At 42.9% G+C, this 18,627-nt stretch overlaps 1 protein-coding gene across 4 annotated transcripts in view; it reads right to left on the bottom strand.

Moving 5' to 3' along the window:
- Positions 1 to 297: 297 nt before the first annotated feature.
- PSMD11 (proteasome 26S subunit, non-ATPase 11) overlaps positions 298 to 18,627 on the bottom strand; it is a 28,756-nt gene continuing 10,426 nt past the window's right edge. For 2 of the 4 annotated variants that reach the window (XM_081579803.1, XM_081579805.1), the window contains 11 exons: positions 14,657 to 14,728; positions 14,201 to 14,258; positions 12,102 to 12,296; positions 7,875 to 8,019; positions 6,872 to 6,932; positions 5,010 to 5,072; positions 3,260 to 3,385; positions 2,744 to 2,779; positions 2,435 to 2,486; positions 1,991 to 2,133; positions 298 to 1,869 (listed from right to left, as the gene is read on the bottom strand). In XM_081579803.1, the coding sequence (XP_081435929.1) occupies positions 1,991 to 2,133; positions 2,435 to 2,486; positions 2,744 to 2,779; positions 3,260 to 3,385; positions 5,010 to 5,072; positions 6,872 to 6,932; positions 7,875 to 8,019; positions 12,102 to 12,296; positions 14,201 to 14,258; positions 14,657 to 14,728 (951 nt within the window). In that variant the 3' untranslated portion in view covers positions 298 to 1,869. The remainder of the gene's footprint in view (positions 1,870 to 1,990; positions 2,134 to 2,434; positions 2,487 to 2,743; positions 2,780 to 3,259; positions 3,386 to 5,009; positions 5,073 to 6,871; positions 6,933 to 7,874; positions 8,020 to 12,101; positions 12,297 to 14,200; positions 14,259 to 14,656; positions 14,729 to 18,627) is intronic. The other 2 variants (XM_081579804.1, XM_081579807.1) reach the window with 1 other exon arrangement.

Here is an 18,627-nt window from a genome sequence, read left to right as displayed (position 1 = left end):
CACGGAGGAAGCACCATCCTTGCTGTGCAGGTGAAGAAACAGGCTCAGAGGATATTACAGCCCAAACTCCATGTCCTCACTGGACCACAAGGCCTTGGAAAAACAAAGATAACTGAGCCCCCATGCCCATTTCAGACCTCACAGACCAACCCTCTCACCCAAAGGCCTCCACTTGGCCCTGGCTCTAAAGGTCTCCCATGAAGCGAATTTGAGACAGCAGAGCTCTGTCCAGTCTTGAGGGCTACACTGACCTGTCTGGACTTGATCAGAAGCCCTCCAGCACTCAAGAAAGGACACTTTTTGAAAAAAAAAATTGTTTTTATTGGAACTCATCTGAACATCAGATATACCTGGTGTTGGTTAGCAAGAACCGTTTGTACATTTGATATTGATGGTGCCAAAACCAAAACAGTGACTGGACATGATGGGGAAAGATGATGAAAACAAAAACCTGATTTTGGAGAGGAAAATAAAAGCCAGTCAGATTCAGTGAGGATGCAAAACCTGGTACAACAAAATCCTTTTACAAAATATAAATTTATTACGAAAACCTGGAAGGATAATCTGAGAAAGGGAAAGAAAGATATAAGGAAGGCAGCAGGAAGGAAGGAGGCAGGAGGAGGGGGAGAGGAAAAAAGAGGGGAGAGAGGAAATGAGAGGAAGAAGAGAATACAGCTGAGCACAACAGAGGCGCAGAAGCTTACCTGCCCAAACGGCATTAAAGCCTTGCTATATCATCTCATCGTAAGACAAAGCATGCGGAGAACAGTGCTCTACCTCCCGTCCGTCCCATTTCTAAGAGGTAAATAAAGACGCTCCCTGGGAGGGGGACATGAGGTTGCTCAAAAACCCAACAACGAAAATTGAGAGGGGGAAAAAAAAACCCACACCCCACAGTCTCATTTCCAACGTTCACTGTTTAGAAAAGGAATAAATCCATCTGACAGCGGAGAGGAGCAGTGGGACGGGAAGAGAAGCTGAAGGATTTCAGACAGCCTGACTCCCCTGCGGGGAGAGGAGGAAGGGAGACATGGGATGGTCGTCTGGTTGGGGCGGGGGGCGGGCAGGGGCAGGAAAGATGGAGAGACAGAAAAGAGCAGAGGAGGGGGGCAATTAAAACACTGACGTCTAATCTAGTTTACTGTGTTAAAAAGAGCCACATGCACAGCAGGCCCCTGAGGGCCCACACTGCTCCCCGCGTGGCCACGGTGGACACGAGCTCCTGGCCACGTCCCATTGCTTCCCAGGTCGGAGCGGAGCCGTGCAGGCGCTGCTGCTGCTGCGGTGGCGGCGGCGGGACCTTCGGCCAGTCTGCTGGAGCCACTGTTGGGGAAGGGCGGGCGGACGGGCCATATGGCAGGGGACAGAACACCGAAACGCCTCATTTCAAATAAAAAAGAAAAGAGCAGTCTATACACAGTTGTTTGTTTTGGTTCGGTACAAACAGAATAAAAAGTCGTTGCTTTGATGGTCAGGCAAACACCCAATTCGGAAGAGAAGGCAAGGTGACGCCAAGCGGGTGGGTTAGGAGCCCTGGTGGCTGGTGGAGCGCCTGGCTTGGCGGCCCTCTCCCGGGAGGCAGAGAGCACAGCTTTAGGTAGTGTAAGCCTTTTTCCTTTTATTTAGAATAACCTTTTTTTTTGCTTTTTCTTTTTTTTTAAGCAATTTCCCCACTCCCAAGTCGGGCCAGTAAAGATTACATGAAAACTGGCACACCTATCGGCTGGAATACAGATGCACCAAATGAGGATTTAAAAACTTTCCGAGCGAAAAGTAGAACAGAAAGAAAAAAGAATCTCCTAGCATTTTCCCCAAAGGTTTCACTCTCCCGCCACACACACTCTCCAAAGGACCGCTACAGATCCAACTCTGCAAGAGAAGACAGAGCAGTGTCAATCGGGGAAGCCGCCCGCGAGGCCACTGGGAGGCGTTCAGTCTCAGCAGGCAGAAGACAGTGCTGCCCGGGCCGGGACCCGGCACCAGCACTCACCTATGTCAGCTTCTTGGCTTTGTTGTAGAGGGAATCCACTACTTTACTCATGTTCTGAATTGTTTCCAGAGCAGCTTCATACGTTTTATCTACTGGGGGTTCATCGAAAATAATCAAGACACCCTCCCCCTGGTCCAAGATCCCTGCAGGAAACACAAGCGAACCCAGGTAAAAGCAAGGATTAGACACACAAGCATTGGAGATGCAGCCCGCTCCCTAGCTGCCTCACTTTCTCCAGAAAGGAGGGGCAACAGAAGTCACCTTCCTGTTCCATTTGTGCGTGTTTATTATACGCACTCATCACAGGGATGAGGGGGGCAAGAATCCCAGGGCACCACCAAGGGAAACAACGGAAGAGCATCGTCGTCAACATCAACAAGCATGATGCCTCTTCACCACTTCATCACCTCCACCAGCCCCCTAGCCTGTATGGCTGCTACTCACCATGAAATTTCTTGTCAAGAATCATCTGCGATAATTTCCTTTCCACGTCAGCCTAAAATCAAAGCACATGATTAAAGGGATCAGCCATCTACTGATAGCACAGTGACACAAAAGTCTTGTATAAAAGGGTCTTAGAGCAAATGGCTTGAAACAGAAACACTGCAGCTCCACTCTGAGCCCATGGTCCCCAGTCCCCACTGAGCAGCAGGTTGGGGAGCTTTGCAGTAAGGCCTGGTAGGTGTAAACGGCAGCCCCTCCATGCACGCCCTTCTCCATCCCTACCCTCCAGACAAGCTCAGGACTCCTTACCTTGGAGAGTTTGATGAGGCTAGATATGTGTTCGATCTAAAAGGAAACGTAAAAAGACACCAACATGGAAAGTTTTACTTTCGCCTCTAATATTGGGATGAGGGTAGTGCTCTATCTTGGATCCCAGCTGAATGTCAGGGCCAGATCCTCTTTAGCCGTGCCTGGTCCATCTGCCTACCCTGCATCATTACAATGATCACACGCCTGTCCCACATGCCCAGAGGAGACAGCATTTACCACATGCACGGTGCCTGCAAGAGCTGGGAGGAGACTGCGCCAAAAACAAGCAGGGGCAACCCCACCAGCCTCTACCCCACAGCATCCCTCTCCTCAACTCTCGTTCCCTGTCATAAAAATCCCAGGCTCTTAGGGGGTCACCTGCCTACTCCCAGGCACACCCCTGGTAGCGAGTTCCCATCTGGATGGGTGTGGGAAGGGAGGGGGCGACAGTGAGGAAGCCGAGCCAGAAACCACCCCCCCACCAGAGAAGACCTGGAGTCCCCAGGACGTTCTCACCTGTACTCGGGAAAACGGCTCGATGACTCGGATCAGGTTCTGCTCCAGTAAGTTATCATACAACTTGGCCAAGTGTGTGCTGATGATGGGGTCGTCCCGGAGCTCCACCCGGTAGTCTGTCAGGGCCTGCCAAGAGAGCAGAGATGGGCACAGAGAAGGACTGAAAGTCACGCTACTTGCAGCTTCCGAAGGAGTGTGCTGGTCCTTGTAATCACATGCTTGACCGAAGAGGTCTGAAGGGTTTGGAGAAATGAAGGAACTGCCGTGAAGGCAGAAGACAAGGAACACGAAGAAATGAAAGATGGAGCCTACCCTAGGCACCATGTTTCTGTCTGAAAGCCTCACACTGACCACTCAAACCATGCAAGCCCCACGAGCAGCCCGGCTTACAAGCCGAATTCACTGCACAAGCAGTTCTCAATATGTGTTTCACAGAACAAATACAGCCTCCAAGGCAGTGGGAGCAGGGGAATTCTGATGTTACATAATGGGAAATGCTGAATTCCACAGCTAGCTCTTGGGGTTTTATAAGGAATATCAGCGCAATATAGCAGCAGGTACCAGAAAACTAAGTCCCTTTCTAATTTTGTTAGCCCTAGTGTTTCCCAAGTATCTGATCATGGTCCTTATTTTAATCCCTGCTAGAAATGTCCCATCCAAATTTGGGGATAAAATGATCTAGACTCTTTGTTTATTCATGTATGTGATCTATTTATCTTTAGTAATATTCTTCAGTATCCCGCCTCATTTCAGCTGTGCCATAAACTGTTAAGGGATGCAAGCAGATCAAGCCAAGTGAGGAAATGAAACTGACAAGAACTCTCAAGGAAGACGATGGACCTTGCGGACAGTCAGAGCACCACATGTCTAGTTTCTATTTTTCTTCCTGGATCTAGGTTTGTTTTTAAGTTGGTCTTTATAATCAGATTAACAGGAAGGAGACCCAGAAAAGTATAAGTCTCACCCTACTGCTTAGACAGGTTTTTCTCCCTTTCCAAACCTTCGCAAACATTGAGTGAAAGGCACGGGAGGCTAAGAAAGCCTAGAACTTCATCCTAAGGGAGAGTCTTTCAGCCCAGATGCACACATCAAAACCGATGTGCACAGAGGAGAGGCAAACCTGGCATTTCTGGAGCTGAAGGAACATCTAAGACCATGTCGCATGGTGCCTGTATCAGACCCTGACGCAAGTTAGCTATGTGACTCGGGCATTCTCTTTAAATCCCAGCTTCCACAAGCATAAAATGCAGGTAATAGGTTTGTTGTGAAAAATCAAGTGCAAGAAGGATGACAAAACTTTTTGAAACTGAAGCGTACTGTATATAAATGAGATCTCACAACTCAAGTTTCACTGTACAAAAGTGCTTAACTACTTCTTGGGGGTGGAGAGAAGAGTTGTTAATTTTGGGTTTCTTAATGTTTACTTGTTTATTTTAGCTGCACTGCGTCTTTGTTATGGCACAGTTCTAGTTCCCTGACCAGGGATGGAACCTGGGCCCCCTGGACTCCCTGCACTGGGATTCTTGGACACCGGACCACCAAGGAAGTCTCTACTTCTTGGTTTTGATACTGTACTATATTTAAGATGTAACTATTGGGGAAAACTAGGTGAATGGGACATGAGATCACCCTGTAGTATCTTTTACAACTTCTTGTGAAACTGTAAGCATTTAAAGATGAAAAAAAAATTTAAGTACTTAAATGCCCCTCCCCTCCACCTGGTTCCCTACCAACCCAATACCATGCTTACCTTTTCAAAATCTGCCAGTGATCTGTTCTTGCTCGCCTGAGCCACACATTTTAATGCTTCTGTCTAAGAATAAAGAGAAAAATAGTGACAGTGATCTATTCCGCACACTCACATCTCCACAAGTCATAAGAAACGTGATACATCCACACAACTCCTGGCTGTAAGGAAGGACCTGCCCTGTGACTTTTCTTCTCCAGAGGCCTGGGAAGCAAAGCCAGAGGAATGGAATACCACTGTGTGCCAACCAGTTTCCCTCCAAAAGCAGAAGTGATGTGAAGATATTAGGAAATACAAAGTTTTCCCAAAAGAGAGGCTTGATAAAGCATTCTCCAAAGATGAGAAGCTAAAAGGGAAAATGGCCAGAGAGGTGTGATTTCTTTCCCCATCCTCCAAGACTCCCTACCCCTACCTACATCCCCCGATGCCTTCCTGCCCTGAGACTGGATCACACCTTGTGCTTTATCAAAACTCACTCTGCTGGGTTTGGTGCAGGACATAGGCCAAGATTTACTTTCATTAGGATTGAGGCATCAAAACTCGACATGTTACACTGATTGTTAAAACCCCAGAGTGATGAAGGTATAATCAAAGGTTGAGGGGCAACCTCTAATCTTGTTATACAAGACACCTGACCAAGCTAGTAAGTCTGCACTCAGCAAGAAATCTACAACATTCATCATCTGAGAGGTGGGCCTGACTCCTGCTTGAAAGCTGTCATCAAGGTACAAAGAACAAGAAGGAACTCCTCTGGTACCAGCCTATGTACTTAAATAAGGAAGGTAGTGTCTTCTACAGCAGACTTTAAAAATGATGCAAAATTCATCGTTAGTAGAGTCTGTTTCCAGCATCTGTCCTACAGACCGAAAAATAATGAGAATAGCCTGAAACTCAGAGCCAGATAACCCAAGCTCAAAGTCTGGCTTCACCAGTACTAGTTACCTGCCCTTGTGTTCTGGACACTTGACCTCTCTTGGCCCACCTCCCTAACTCTAATTCTAGATATGACAGTGAGTCTTTCATTACGGTAATAACCAATATTCTTTTGGTCAAAACGAGGAGCTGATCTGAAACTTCTTCTGATGAAAAGTCAATTAGAGCCATTTGTATAGATGGAAGAGAGCGTCTGCAGTAGACATTCCCTCAAAGATACAGTGAGATGGCCAACGTTTCTGTTGTTTAGAGACAACTGCACTCAAAACCTAGAAAGATTACCTTTACTTCCTAGTGATGATCAAGCAAAATACCAAGAAGTGATAATGCACACATCTGAGACATCACCTTTACACAGGGCACTCTTACCTACTCAGGCATAAAAGGCATCTCACATAGGGCTACCAACCAGGGCTGCAAACCACCAAAGGTCTCTTCGTGACCACACCCAAACTCAGAAAATGAGTGGGAAGGTATGGATGTGAGAAGCCCTCAAGTGAGCCATCAAATTCTAGTTTCTGCACCAGGCAATCCAACCTCTCTGAAGGACATGTGCACCAGACCTTACCTGGCTCTACTGTCTTGGAGAATATTATTCCATACATTAAATTTTCAACCCAAGCTCATAGGAGATATACTTTCTGGTTAAAGCCAAATGCCACCTAACTCCCTATAAATGCTACAATTCAATTCTGAGTGAAGTCCTTCAAACCACCTGATACACTCACAAGAGCACCAAACACTGACTTTTCAGGGCCAGAACTAACAGTACAGGAATCATACTAAAGGAGCTTAATGAACATAAGCGGGGGGAGGGCAGAATGAAAAGTAGAATGGCGACCTGAAGAGCATGGTATCACTGAACACCGTGACTGACCACACACTGCCTCAGAGTAAGCAGAGATCAGAATTGCAGTCAAGGCATCCCCTACCTGCCTCCCTGCATACCGAAGTGCAAGCTTCCCGCTCACCAAAGCCTGGACATCTTCTGGGCTAGAAAAAAAAGACAGACTTGGTCAATTGCTCTAGGATACTCTGTTTCTAAGTATATGTTCAGGCAAATTTCTTCTTCTGTGAAAAGACTCTGCCCACAGAGGTAATCAGCCCCCACCCCTAAATCCATGTGCCCCTCACACTACAGGAGCCAGGCTTTCTCCACTCTGGGCTCACTGCTGAAAAGCAGAGAAACTCAACTTGAAAAAGAAACCCACAGTGGGACTTCTCTGGCAGTCCAATAATTAGGACTTGGAGTCCTAATTTCACTGCTATGGTCCCAGGTTTAACTCCTGGTTGGGGATATATCCCACAAGCTTCACAGCATGGACAAAAAAAAAAAGAAAAGCTATGCTGAACCTACCAAAAGTAATAAATCCAACAGGTAAAATGCCTTTATAGATCAAATCCAAGTATAACAGATCTTTTAAAAACACAAGCTCTGTTTAATCCCAAGATCCAAAAAAGAATCCTAGTATCTCATGTATTCCCAAAAAAGAAACGTGGAAAAATTCTGTAGAATTCTTTATAAAACATCGAGCTGTCACACTCACTGCTGTCTCCCTTTTTCAAACCTTTCCCTCACCTCTCCTTTAGCCACCCCCATCCCGGGAGGCCTAGTGGCTGGTGCTGGTCTATAAGCCATTTCCTGGCCCTCTGTTCAGTGCTCAGCAACTCTCTGGACAGGACTGCAGGGTGAGGAGAACACTCAGAGGGGCTGGGAAGGATATTTCTCAAATCTGCCTCCCCAGTTCTAAAAGACTAGGAAGGAAGAGTGCTCTAGATTAGCTTTGATCCTCCCACTCCACCTTAAGCACCCCACGAGGAGGCAGCCACTGCTTCTGTAACTGGCCAATCTCCCTGCCCAAGCTATCCTGCCACGACAGAAAACCTTAGACGAAGGACCTGAGTGCTCATACCCCCAAGTTAATGTGCACCTACGTGTTGAGCATGATTTTGCACAGCAACATATACTTCAGAGATGTGATGGCCTTGGGGCTATCGATGGAATCATAACCCTCGAAAGCCTCATAGAAATATGAGTATGCAGTTTTCCAATCCTTCTCCTCTGCTGCATGGATAATACCTGGGCATTGAAAAGAAAAGGGTAAGAACCATATGAAGTAACAAAACCATAAAATATCACAGCTGGGAAGGGCCTCAAAAATCTATCCCAACCTCATCTACTTATTGATGTGGTCAGGGAAGAATAAAAGACCTGCCCAAAGTCACTGCCATCTAGTGGCAAAGCTGAGATTAGAACCCAGGTCTTTAACTTCCAGTTCAATGTCATCTACCAATATCAGTTCCAAACGAGTTAGAGACCCAACTAAAGGGGATCTTAAAAACCACATATGGTCCTCATGCGTCTCATCACCACAGCAGTCCCACTACCCTTTAGAACCACTAGACAAGGCCATGTTCACTCTCCATGACATTATCTTTACAAGTCAGAAAGGTGACCCAAACATCTCTCCCTGGTCTGCCCAAATTACTGGTTTTAGTAATATCAACCATTTCTTTCTGATAACTTTTCTAAGCTTGACACTTTTATATTACATGTAAGCAGCTTTCATGAGAGGAAAAAAAAAAAAATCCAACCTCTTATACAGTCTCATTCCAGACACTGGTCATTTACAATCTTGTATCTATACAAAATTAGTGATGCAGTCAATACATGAATTTCAGGTAATGTCAAATTCATGAACTTAACTGTACACAGTTAAGCAGTATTTCTTTAGGTTCATATGCTACATACTTTATCTAACCAATTCTCTGCTGTTTAGAAGCTGGGTTGCTCCCAATAAGCCTAACTTTGACTGAACCTGCAATTATTACCAACCTATGCTATCACTTGGGATGACATGAAAAATAGTACTTTCTAGCTTGAAAGGCATCTAAGCCTATGATTCTCTATATCACTTCTAACCCTGCCTCAGCCCCATCCATGTGTCTACCTCAGGACTTCCCAACTTTTTCACAGCAAGGTACAGAAGAAAGTATTCAGTATTCTGGAGTAAAAGGATGAAACTGCTCATACATGACCCCAGGGGATCCATGTTTCAGACCCACCTGTCATATTCCTGTGTGCCTGGCACACCAGTTGGGAACTTCTACTTGATAACCACTACTGAGTGGTATGTGCCACACCCAGGGCTTTTACTTTACCCAGAAAGCCTCCCGTTTAGTGGCCATAGGAATCAGGTCCTTATACTTAACTGTAGAGGCCTGGGGGCTTCCCTGGTGGCTCAAACAGTAAAGAATCTGCTTGCACTGAGGGAGACCTGGGTTCGATCCCTTGGTTGGGAAGATCCCGTGGAGGAGGGCATGGCAACCCACTCCAGTATTCTTGCCTGGAGAATCCCCATGGACGGAGGAGCCTGGCTAGAAACAGTCCATGGGGTTGCAAAGAGTCAGATACGACTGAGCAACTAAGCACACAGAGGCCTGGAGAAAACCCACCCTCCTCTGTAGCCAAGGAGACTTCCCTCAAAAATAGCCAACGAACTATTATTAACACTGCCAAATTCAATGAGACAAACGCCCGTTTTTCCTTTCCTCCCCGTCCAAAGCTAGAATAGACCAGACGAAAAATAAGACTGGTATTAAAAAAAAAATAAAATAAAATAAGGCCCAAGAACTGGCATTCTCAAACACATCAGCAAATGTAGACCACATGAAGACTATAACCATGGCAAATGGCATAGGACATTATTTTTAAAAAAAAACAAAAAACTAGCCTGTTACTCATTCAACACCAATATTAACAAGGGCCCACCATTTGCCAAGCACTGATATAGCTGTTATAGAGGAAATAAATATGAATAAGGCCCTGAAGCAGCTCACAGTCTCACAGCGGTCATCAAAACAGACACAAGGAGATTAGTATCGTAATACGTACCAAAGAACATACATTCCACAGGGAAGTCCAAAGTGAAGAAGGCACTCATGAGGGTTTATAAAGGAGATATGCAAGCTGGATCTAGAAGGATGCACAGGACTTTGTCAAGGGGACAAGATGGAAAGGGGAATTCCAAGCAGAGAATACACAAGAGCAGGAACAAAGGAAGTCATCTGGTGACTAGGACTGAAACCAGAGATAAGCGTGAAAAGAGTGCCGTCCTTTAGAATGCACTGTTAAAGAGGATAATGCAAAGTCACTGGATTTACAAGATCAGATTTGCGTTTCCAAAAAAATGAGACCAGTAAGCAAGATGGATTGGGAAGTGACTAGGGACGTTTAGAGCAGCGAAAGACCACGCCAGTGGTCCAATGGCATTCATGAGAGCAGTGACTGTAGAGATGGAAAAGGCAAATGTGGAGACAGACTCAACCTCATCTGGTGACTGACTGGATATGAAGGGTGAAGAAGAGGAAAGGAATCCAAATCACTCTAAAGACCACAGCTTGAACACTTGAGTCAGTAATTATACCACTAATGAAAATAGGAAATGTAGAAAAGAATAGTTTGAGGGGAAGAGTTAGATAATAATTTTGGTTTTTGATGTGTTGAGATTCAGATCTATAGAACATTTAGGTATGGAATTCAGGACAGAGAAGCTACCAGAAATCTAGGTGAGGAGACCATTTGTGTGTTATGTGCAACTAAAGCCATGGAAGAGTATGAGATGAGACAGGAAAAAGGGAGACCAGGAAGAGAAAAGAACTAAGAAAACAACACTGAGGAACACCCACACTTGAGAGACAACAGAGGGAAGAGTGACTGAGGACAATTAGTCAAGGGAGGAGAACCTAGAAGACACTGCTGTCAAAGAAGGCTGGAGTGTTCAACAGTGTCCAATCTCCCCAAATTCAGAGATTACAAGGGATTAACTGTCTTGCAAGGAATCAAAAAAGACACCAAAGTAATGATATTCTTCCAGCTTTTCCAGTAAGCTTGACAGAAAAAGAGAACACAGCAATTTTAAAAGGACAAAGGACTGTGATTTTTCAGCTGGAGTAGTTCAAAGACTGAGAGGAAGATCCAAGTGGAGACGAAAAACTGGACTTAGAATTGGAAAACTGAAAACTTATAAAGGCAGGTAGAAGGATCACACTTGATAACGGGTAAAAACAGATAGTGATACAAATTCTTAGGAGGAAAGAGAAATAAAGAGGGTGCACATAAAAATGGCCTCTATCTGCTCTGAGAAATATGATGCAAGTTCATCTCCTGACCATGAAGAAAGAGCATCATGAAGAGCAGTGGCTTAAAGAAAGTGCCCATTTTGGTCAAAGCAAGCTCCTGTGATAAGAGCTTACATTCATCATCTCATTTACTCCTCACCACCATTCTATAAGGAGGTACAATTATCAGCACCATTTTTCAGACGAACTAAAGATAAATTAAGTAACTTGCCCAATCACACAGCTAGAAATTCGCAAAACTAAAATTTCAACCTAGAAAAGTCATTTTCCAGAGCTTCTGCTCTTCCCCTGAATGACAAAACATGCCAATTGACATTTACAATACCTGAGAGGCAAGCATGGCAGCTGTTATCTCCCTCTTACAGTTTTATGTGAAAACAAAGATTGCAAAGAGGTAATACCAGGGCTTAAACTAGTCCTCTGCCTCCAATCCCAACACCCCTTCAATAATGATAATAAATCATAACTAATAAAAGCTGCTGACTACAAGTATCATACTGCCAATCCATGGCTTCCCAGCCCAATTCCCACACTCCGCAAGAAGGCAATTCACTACACTCTCCTGTAGGTGTTGGGGGTAGGGGTGGGTTCCTTTCCTCAGCCTTGATATGAGGTCCTTTAGAAAAGTCTGTCATGCTTTACAAAGGTCTCCAACTGTCAAGAGACTTGGGTTAGTTCAGTCCTGGAAAGAAGTGCCACCATCCTAAGTAACTGACAAAGATGGAAGAGAAGAAAGCGCTTTTTAAAACCCAACTGAGACCTCTCTAGGATGCTGGTGCCAACAGTCAGGGTGCCTGGTCAACCACAGATCAGCAAGGTCTTAATACAATTTAGGCAGTTCACAGCAAGTGAAGAGGAGGGGGGCAGCTAGCTAAAGGGGTTAACCGTCCAACTGGTTTCTCTGAGGAAGCCTGAGCCAAAACAGCTGATTTTATTCTTCAGCCCCAACTCCCCATTCCTTCCACCTGTGAGGTAAGATGAGCTTTAAGAAAACATCCCATGAGTTTCTAAGGGTGTTACCTGACTGCATATCCAAGGTGGCCTGCAATTTAGGGGGGCAGTAAATGGCATTTGCTGTGGTTCGAGCAGAGGTTAAGGCAGCTCGGGCTTTTGGCAGGTTGCTCAGGGCATGGTAGGTTTTGCTTTCTAAAAGCTGTACTTCCACCAAAAGGGCTTTGTCATCCATCTTTTTCAACTCCCGAAGCAACTGAGAACCTAGAGAAAGAAAACACAGATACCTCTTTGTTAGCCATAATCTTAATACTTTAATTCCATACTACTTCCCTCTCTCACCCTTATAAGAACACTCAGGATAAAGAAACCTGCCTGAAATCAAAAAAAGGTTATCTATTTACAAGAGTCAAATTTTCTGCTAAGGTGTTGTCTTCCAAAAGAGAAACACAGATCTCTTTGAAGCCTTTCTGCATACAAAAGACATTACAGCCAAGAATCCTATGAGCTTACTCCTAAGATTCAAATAAAGTGGGAATCCCCACCCAGAAAATGCTGAAATTACTTATCCAGTTCAGACAGGCACTTGATCTCACTCTATTCCTGTCCAATAATCCTAAGACTGCATAAGAAACAGGAGGCACTAGGGTTGGTGGGGAAAGCAAAGAGATTAGGATATACTAATGTTCTCCAAATACTCCTTCTTCCCCAGGCTCAGCATCATTAATTTAGTCATTAGGGGAATGTAAATCAAAACCAAAATGAGATACCACTTCACACCCACTAAGATGGCTAAAGTTAAAAACATAGACAGTATCAACAAGTGTTGGTGAGGATGTGGAGAAATTGGAACTCTCCTGTTACATTGCTGGTGAGAATGTAAAATGGTGTGGCCACTTTAAAAAGCAGTTTGGCTATTCCTCAAAAGCTAAAGAGAGTCACTATATGCCAGGAATTCTACTCCTGGGTATATACCCAAAAGAAAACCATGTCCACATAAAACCTGTTTATAGCAGTATTCATAAGAGCCAAAAAGTAGAAACAATCTCAGTGTCCATCAACCTGATGAAGGGATACTATGGTACAATGGAATATTATTTAGCAATAAAAAGGAATGAAGCATTGCTATATGCTACAACACAGATGAATGCTGAAAACATGCTAGAGAAAGAAGCCAATCACAAAGACCATACACTGTGTGGTTCCATTATGTGAAATGTCCAGAATAGGCAAATTTACAGAGGCAAAAACTAATTAGTGATTGCCTTGGGATGATGGGCACACAGAGAGGATGAATGGGGGATTAACAGGAAGTGACAACTGATGGATACAAGGTTACTTTCTAGGGTGATGAAAATGTTCTGAAATCAGATAGTGGTGACAGTTGCACAACTTTGTGAACAGGCTAAAAATCACTGGCTGTACACTTTTAAAGGGTGAATTTTATGGTCTGTGAATTATATCTCTATTAAAGCAGTTTTTTTTTTTTTAATGCTACTTGTTAGAACCATATGAAAACAGCAGTTCTGCAGGATAAGAATTACATACTGGCAATTTTTCAACTTAGTAGATCATGAAAGTCATGTTCTTCCACCTTGAGAAAATAGTCCAGCTGTATCCATTAATTTTTTAAAAAGCAGCAGGAAAAGATTTTAGGGTGTTTAAAGGCCAAAAGAAGCCTTTAGTTGGCCCACTTCAGGTTTCCTGTATGTATTTACATCCAGTTAATTTTTTTATTTTTAAAATTGATTTTAATGATAATTATAAACAGATATAATAAATGTAACAGTCAATAAATATTTGCAATTTCACCCTTTTGTTCTCTAACTGTCGACAGATAGTTTCTTAGAACTTCTAAATGCCATTTTTCCATGACAGATTCCGTAATTGTAAGCACTTTATATCTTCTAAGAAATAGGCAGAATATAAATTATTAATACATAACTAATAAGAGTACCCAGGTTCAGAATACATTCACTTAGCCAGCTAAGATGGAAGAGGAAATGGCAACCTGCTCCAGTATTCTTGCCTGGAAAATTTCATGGACAGACGAGCCTGGTGGGCTACAGTTCCTGGGGTCGCAGAGTCGGGTATGACTGAGCACGCGCACACACACACATACACAGAGCCAGCTAAGATACTTTACTAGCTTCCACCAGCTTACTTACCCAAATGCAATGCTTCCTGGTACCTCTTGGTATCAAAGTACAAAGACACCAGTCTTGCCTAGGAAAAGAGAAAAGGCATTGACTGATGGAAAGGGGAGAAAAAAAGCCAAAGAAAGAAATCAAAGATTGACAGTCACAGAACTGTTACTGCTGAATATTCAAGTCCTGATGACAGCATCAAATTCAGCCTAAAAAAAAATTATCTAGCCCATGATATTATCTCCTATTATAGCCAGTGACTAAACCATGTTGCTGCTTACTTTTCTGAGCCAAGCAGCAGGTCTGTATCAAAGCTTAAACCAGAGCAATTCTCATGAGCAGGTCTACTACCCATCATTTTGGGTGCACGGATAATACAAAGCTGCTGAAAATACTTTTGATCAGCATGGTGTTACTTATATTCACAGTCTGTCAAACGTCTAGAGACCTGAAATCAGTACTAACACGGGTACATACCTCCAAAGCTTGGCGTAAGAAAGTCCTCTTCTCTGATTTGGCCCATTCGATGCACTCTAAACACAACTCGACCTGCAACAAGGAGAGACAGTATATGCAACATTATGTCCTCACGTTCTTCCCACAAGCCTGCTCAGGAGAACAGCTTTCATTTCCTCCTTATGCATTACTATCCACGTTTACTGTCTCAGGAGCATGCCTTGATCATGGTATCTCAATAGGTATAGCATAATGGAAAATCAACTTGGCTTTTTACACACAGAGTATATTTCTGCTTAGACTGTGTTCCTTTGGAAAAGCTTTGTCTTCAAGATGCCTCATCTACCTTCCCAGGAAGGACCCAGGCTACATATGCAGTCCTGGAATGTAGAGTTAGTTCTATAATGGCTGAGACACTTTTAAAGCACAAATTTCTCCCTAAATAGTAACAGTAATGTGTTCATATGAAATATCAGTCATAAAGGAGAGAAATTCTCAGTCTAGGCACAAGTGTCTTACTCTTCCAACAGTTGCTTTTAAGACTCAAAAGGCCCAGCTGACTCTTCCCTTCCAGAGTCTACAAAGCGCAAGTAACAATTCTCATCACAGTACAGCAAACTTAACTTGTATGAAAGTGAATAAAAAGAAATTAAAATTAGCCTAACACTTAAAGGGGCTTTTTAAACTTTCTATAAAAGAACTCTGAACTCCTGCTACCCAAGCAGTAATGTCCCATGCAAAGTAACTAACTTAAAGAAGTGTTCTGTGCCAGGTGGTCTACGTGCCATCAGGTATCCTTGCCACAGGAGCTCTGACAAGTACATATTAAGTGCTGCAGATCATCTATCACTTCTGTTACTGCGAGTTTATATTAAGATTCATAATAAGAGCATAGGATAAACAGAAACTTGAGCTTTCCAGAAAACTAACTGGTAAAATAAAGTTCAGTAGATAAATCAATGACTTTACATGGTATTTGGAAGATTCATCAGCAAGAATCAATGAAAACTTTATAACTCACCGGAAGGGGCCCCCTAGCGGCTACTTAATCCCCAACTCTAAACTCAACCACCCTCATGAATTCTACAAAACCTGAAATAAAAGCAGGCCAATCACAATTTCAGTTTTGAGTTATGTTCTAAAAGACCAAAATCAAAAGTAAGATTTCTGTTCATACATGAATGGAACTGAAAATATTTTGCTGAATATTTTTAGCAACAAGAATAAAAGTCTTCAGTCCTCCGTGTTTTGGGGGACTAAGAAACGCTTACCAACAGTTTTACCCAGCAAGTTTAACAATGCCGAAATGAATGCCTAGGCTCCTGATTCAGTAGTCTGGAATAAAAGGCTGGCCTCTCTGATGTATAACCCTAGTTAAGAAACACTGAGTTCTACCCTAGCATCTCACCTGTCCCCATTTCCCTGACAGTCCAGATGTTAAGTGACTCACCCAAGGTCATGATCAGCTGTTGGGACCAGAACTTGACCCAACCTCAACTCACACTTAGTAAATTCAGGTCAATAGAGACATTTCTTCTACAGCAGAGAATTTTTACATAACTATCAGTTTTCAATTACAGGGTACATGATTTGCAATATCTAGGATTATAATCGGTGAAACCAGTGTGTCAGTTATAAGTAAAAAAATTTAAAGGCCATTCACTACCCTTTTGTTTGAGAAGCTTTGTGCTTTGTTAATGCTAACAATGACTGATAAAGGGGATAGATAATAATACACAAGAAGTCCATGCTTCTGGAGGAAGCCCTTACTTGAGTACAAAAGCTTAAAACAGTCAAATTAGATATTAATGTTTTTAAGCTTTAAATAAATACACTAAACCATTTTTTATATGCCTTTATTCACTAAATTCCTAAAGGAAAAAAAAGTTAACTACTATTTTAAGTGTGAAATTCTCTAGCACGAACTCCTTTTTTTCCATTAAAATAACTATTTAATTCAACAGGATTTTTTGATGTAAGGTTTCTTAAAATGTGCTACTGCGCTTCAGTTGGATAGACTATACCAAAAAATGGCCTCCCAAAGACACTGCCTAGACATACCTGGAAAGTAAAATCAATTCTGGAATTTCAGCTCACTCTTTGGTTAAGGATCTGGTTCAGTCTTCTTTCTCCCCTCTTCACCCTAAATCTCTACTCCCTTTCTCCTTGCCAACCATCCCAATCCTCAGTCACCCACCCCACCCATACAGCCTCACTTCCTAGGCAAATGACCAGAACCTAACCTGAATCATGTCAGCTTCTGGAACACAGCAAGCTGAAGACTGTGCTGTAGCTCTATCTGACTTATGATGAGTTGCCAAGTACCAAAAGGCAAGGAAAATCCCCTCCCCATACTCTTCGTGTTAAACTCCCCAACACTTCTAGATCTCTTACCAATGTCCTAAAACTTCGTATTTTGCCCCAGGCCTCATCATTTCTATGACAGTGATCCACCTATGCCTTGCTCCTCTATCCTTTCCCAATACTCAATCGGAGAATTTCAAAAGAACCTAGAATTTTCCACTCTCCCAAGTCAGAGGTCTTGAGTCATGTAGACAAATGCAGTAACAATACCCCATGGCTGTATCTCAAGTCAATAAACTTAAGTCTTAATTCAACAAAATATCTCCTGAGCATCTACCATGGAGAAGGCACGATCCATATATTCCTTCAACAAATACTAATTAGGTAGCTTCTTTGGGCCAAACTACTCTAAGTGTGGAGGTTACAGCAGTGAATAGGACACAGTAATTATCCTCATGAAATTTATATTCTAAGTAAGAAATGAATGTTAATAAGCAAAATAAACATGAAGAAAGCAGAAATAGGGTATTTTAGATACAGTGATAAAGGAAGGTCTCTGAGGAAATGAGATGGAAACAAAGACTTGAAATGATGTGAAGAAGAAAAAAGGCTGTGTTAAGATCAGGCTGAGGGCGGAACTTCCCTGGCAGTACAGTAGTTAAGATTTCATGCTTCCACTGCAAGAGGCACAGGTTAGATCCCTGGTCAGGGAACTAAGATCTCACAAGTCACACAACATGGCCAAAAAAAAAAAAACAATTACATGTATAAAAATGCCCCAGTTAGAACAGTTTAAAGCCAGTGTTACAGCTGTAAATAATGTGAAAGAAAGAATAATATGGCAGGTGAGGTCAGAGGTAGCCATGGTTAAGGAATAGCCATGAATTAGGAATAAGAAAGGCACTGTGATACAAGGTACACAAGGCTTCATCTGAATTAGACTGTACTACAGGAAAGAAAATAAAGCAAATGTTCAAGTAACCATCATACAAGGCAAAATCATCAGAAATATAACATGTACAAAACACAGTGTGGATCACTGAAGAGTTTAGATCACAGTAACGTCAGCAAGGAAAAATCTCAGAGGAGATGGTACTTGACATGGAACTACAGAAGGGAAAGGTACATCATGAAGAGTGTACAGGCCTTGCTCAGCAAACAGTCAAGTACCCAACAGGGCGGGCATGTTTTGTACACTTCATAGAGTACCAGGAGATCAGACGGTCCCGCTAAGCGGTACTGTAGAGAAACATGAAATACGAATTCTGCAGGCAATACAGAGCCACTGAAGGCTCAAGTAACGGGTGAACAGAGAGGAATAAGATGTTCAGAGGGTTACTTGGTAGGAAATCTCTCAAAGTGGTGGTGCGAGACTTTTGCAGTAGTCTAAGAAATAATTAGAACTCCCTGTACATGAACAATACCTCCAAAAAAAAAAAAGAAGAAACAATCAGAACCCAAACTAGATGGCAGCTGTACATAGAGAACAAATACAAAAAGAGATGGAGAATAAAGATTGGAGAAAGTTGCATTGACAGAATTTAATAAATGGTTGGATGTTGATGTTGCTATGTTGAGTTTCAATACAGACAGAACCATCTGGATGGTTCATAATTTATTCCAAACCAAGCAAATAATCTGTAATCCACAAAAATTACTGAAAGACCTGCTAAGTAGAGTAAGACTCT

The sequence above is a fragment of the Giraffa tippelskirchi genome, chromosome 3, assembly GCF_054371585.1.
Source record: "Giraffa tippelskirchi isolate mGirTip1 chromosome 3, T2T-mGirTip1v1.2.pri, whole genome shotgun sequence".
Classification (NCBI taxonomy): domain Eukaryota; kingdom Metazoa; phylum Chordata; class Mammalia; order Artiodactyla; family Giraffidae; genus Giraffa; species Giraffa tippelskirchi.
Note: the sequence above shows the minus strand (reverse complement) of the source record. Positions and strands in the feature narration are given on the sequence as shown.